We start from the raw sequence: 1,463 nt of genomic DNA, 5'->3' as shown, positions 1-1,463 counted from the left end.
GTCCATATGCCAAACAATGCCTTTATTTTAAGAAGTCTCCTTCAAAGCTTGTGTGCAAGGATCTTGTAAGTATTCATTATGATTAAGAAAAAAAACAAGACCATGTGTATGAAGAATTATGCATTTGTTTCTAAGAAAATTCGCTATATATTACTGCACTATATTATTAAAACCTTCGCAATGTTAGGAAATGTTTTTAAATTAAATGTATTCCTCACAATACATGTGCCAGGTTAGACTTTTCAGGTTTGCTTTTATGACAGGGTAAGAGTTCAAACCATACTGTCACAGGTTCAGGGAACAATGAAGTCAAGTTCCATTTCATGATGGCCGAGTACACTCGTCAACATATAGATTTGGCATCCAATCAGAAGTCCAAAAATTAAGCCAACATCCACCCAAGAATGAATTCCAGCATTTAATTATTTGCTATACTTCCAAAGCCTGCAAAATGCAAAGTTTCTTTTTGTGATAGTCTTCATTCTCTTTCTCATTTTCTTCATCTAGTGAGTTTTTTATACAGGTTTTCAGTTCCTCAATTCCTTCTCCAGTAAATGTTGAGACCGGGATTATATCTTTAAACTCTATGGTGCTCTGTGGAATCATCTCTTTCTGCAGCAAGTGGAAAAAGTCTTAAAAAAACAAACCCCAACACTTATGGTTAGTGCACAGTATTTCTTTACACTATAAAGCAAAAATCTTCACTAACTGGACTTTAGATGGATATTATAGGTTAAATGAGCATAAAGCTGTTCACAAGGGGGCACATCTACATATGTGCTTTAATTAACACTAGCCTACAGGCAGGCCTCAACTTAAGACGTTTTGACTTGCAACAAACAGCACTTACGACATTTATAAATTGACACTTGGACACTTTCTTTAAGAAAGCAGACAAGACTCCAGAAAAACCTGCAGCCAAGACTCCTGAGAAGACTCCAGCCAAGAACCCTTCAAAAAGTCCAACCAGGAGCCTTTCAAAAAGTCCAGCAAAGTCACCTCAAAGAAGTCCTTCCAAATCAATGATTGCTATTTACAATATAAATAGACTAATGTAGCTATATTACTCATCTATAATTGATTGAGCACAAAATTCTGGGTTATTTTTGGTGAAAATACGGTATCGGGCCTTGGTTCAGGAACCACACCCCCCCATTTATAAAATTTTTCCTATGGGAAAATCGGTTCAGAGTCACAACATTTTGACTTACGACACAATTGGTTCCTTAAAACCATGTCCTAAGTCCGAGAACTGTCTGTATTTTAATGCACATTAAAGCATCACAAAAAACCATGCTCTTCAGCCAACGTGCATTAAAATAGGCTAACGTGCATTCTTCTTGTATCTCACAATGGATCTAGTACTAGATCTAATGCACATTACCTAAAACACATTAATGAACATATAGACATGCCCCTGCAACTGCAATATATACATGTAAAACATTTATTTTAAAATATGT

The 1,463-nt window shown here is 35.7% G+C and overlaps 1 protein-coding gene across 1 annotated transcript in view; it reads right to left on the bottom strand.

The window, feature by feature from the left end:
- Nucleotides 1-405: 405 nt before the first annotated feature.
- GTPBP10 (GTP binding protein 10) overlaps nucleotides 406-1,463 on the bottom strand; it is a gene marked incomplete at its 5' end in the record, with an annotated part of 19,022 nt that continues 17,964 nt past the window's right edge. The window contains one exon of the mRNA XM_014522232.2: nucleotides 406-632. Within this exon, the coding sequence (XP_014377718.2) occupies nucleotides 430-632 (203 nt within the window). The remainder of the gene's footprint in view (nucleotides 633-1,463) is intronic.

The sequence above is a fragment of the Alligator sinensis genome, unplaced genomic scaffold (genome assembly GCF_000455745.1).
Source record: "Alligator sinensis unplaced genomic scaffold, ASM45574v1 scaffold479_1, whole genome shotgun sequence".
Classification (NCBI taxonomy): domain Eukaryota; kingdom Metazoa; phylum Chordata; order Crocodylia; family Alligatoridae; genus Alligator; species Alligator sinensis.
This window is presented reverse-complemented; position numbering and strand designations above follow the sequence as displayed.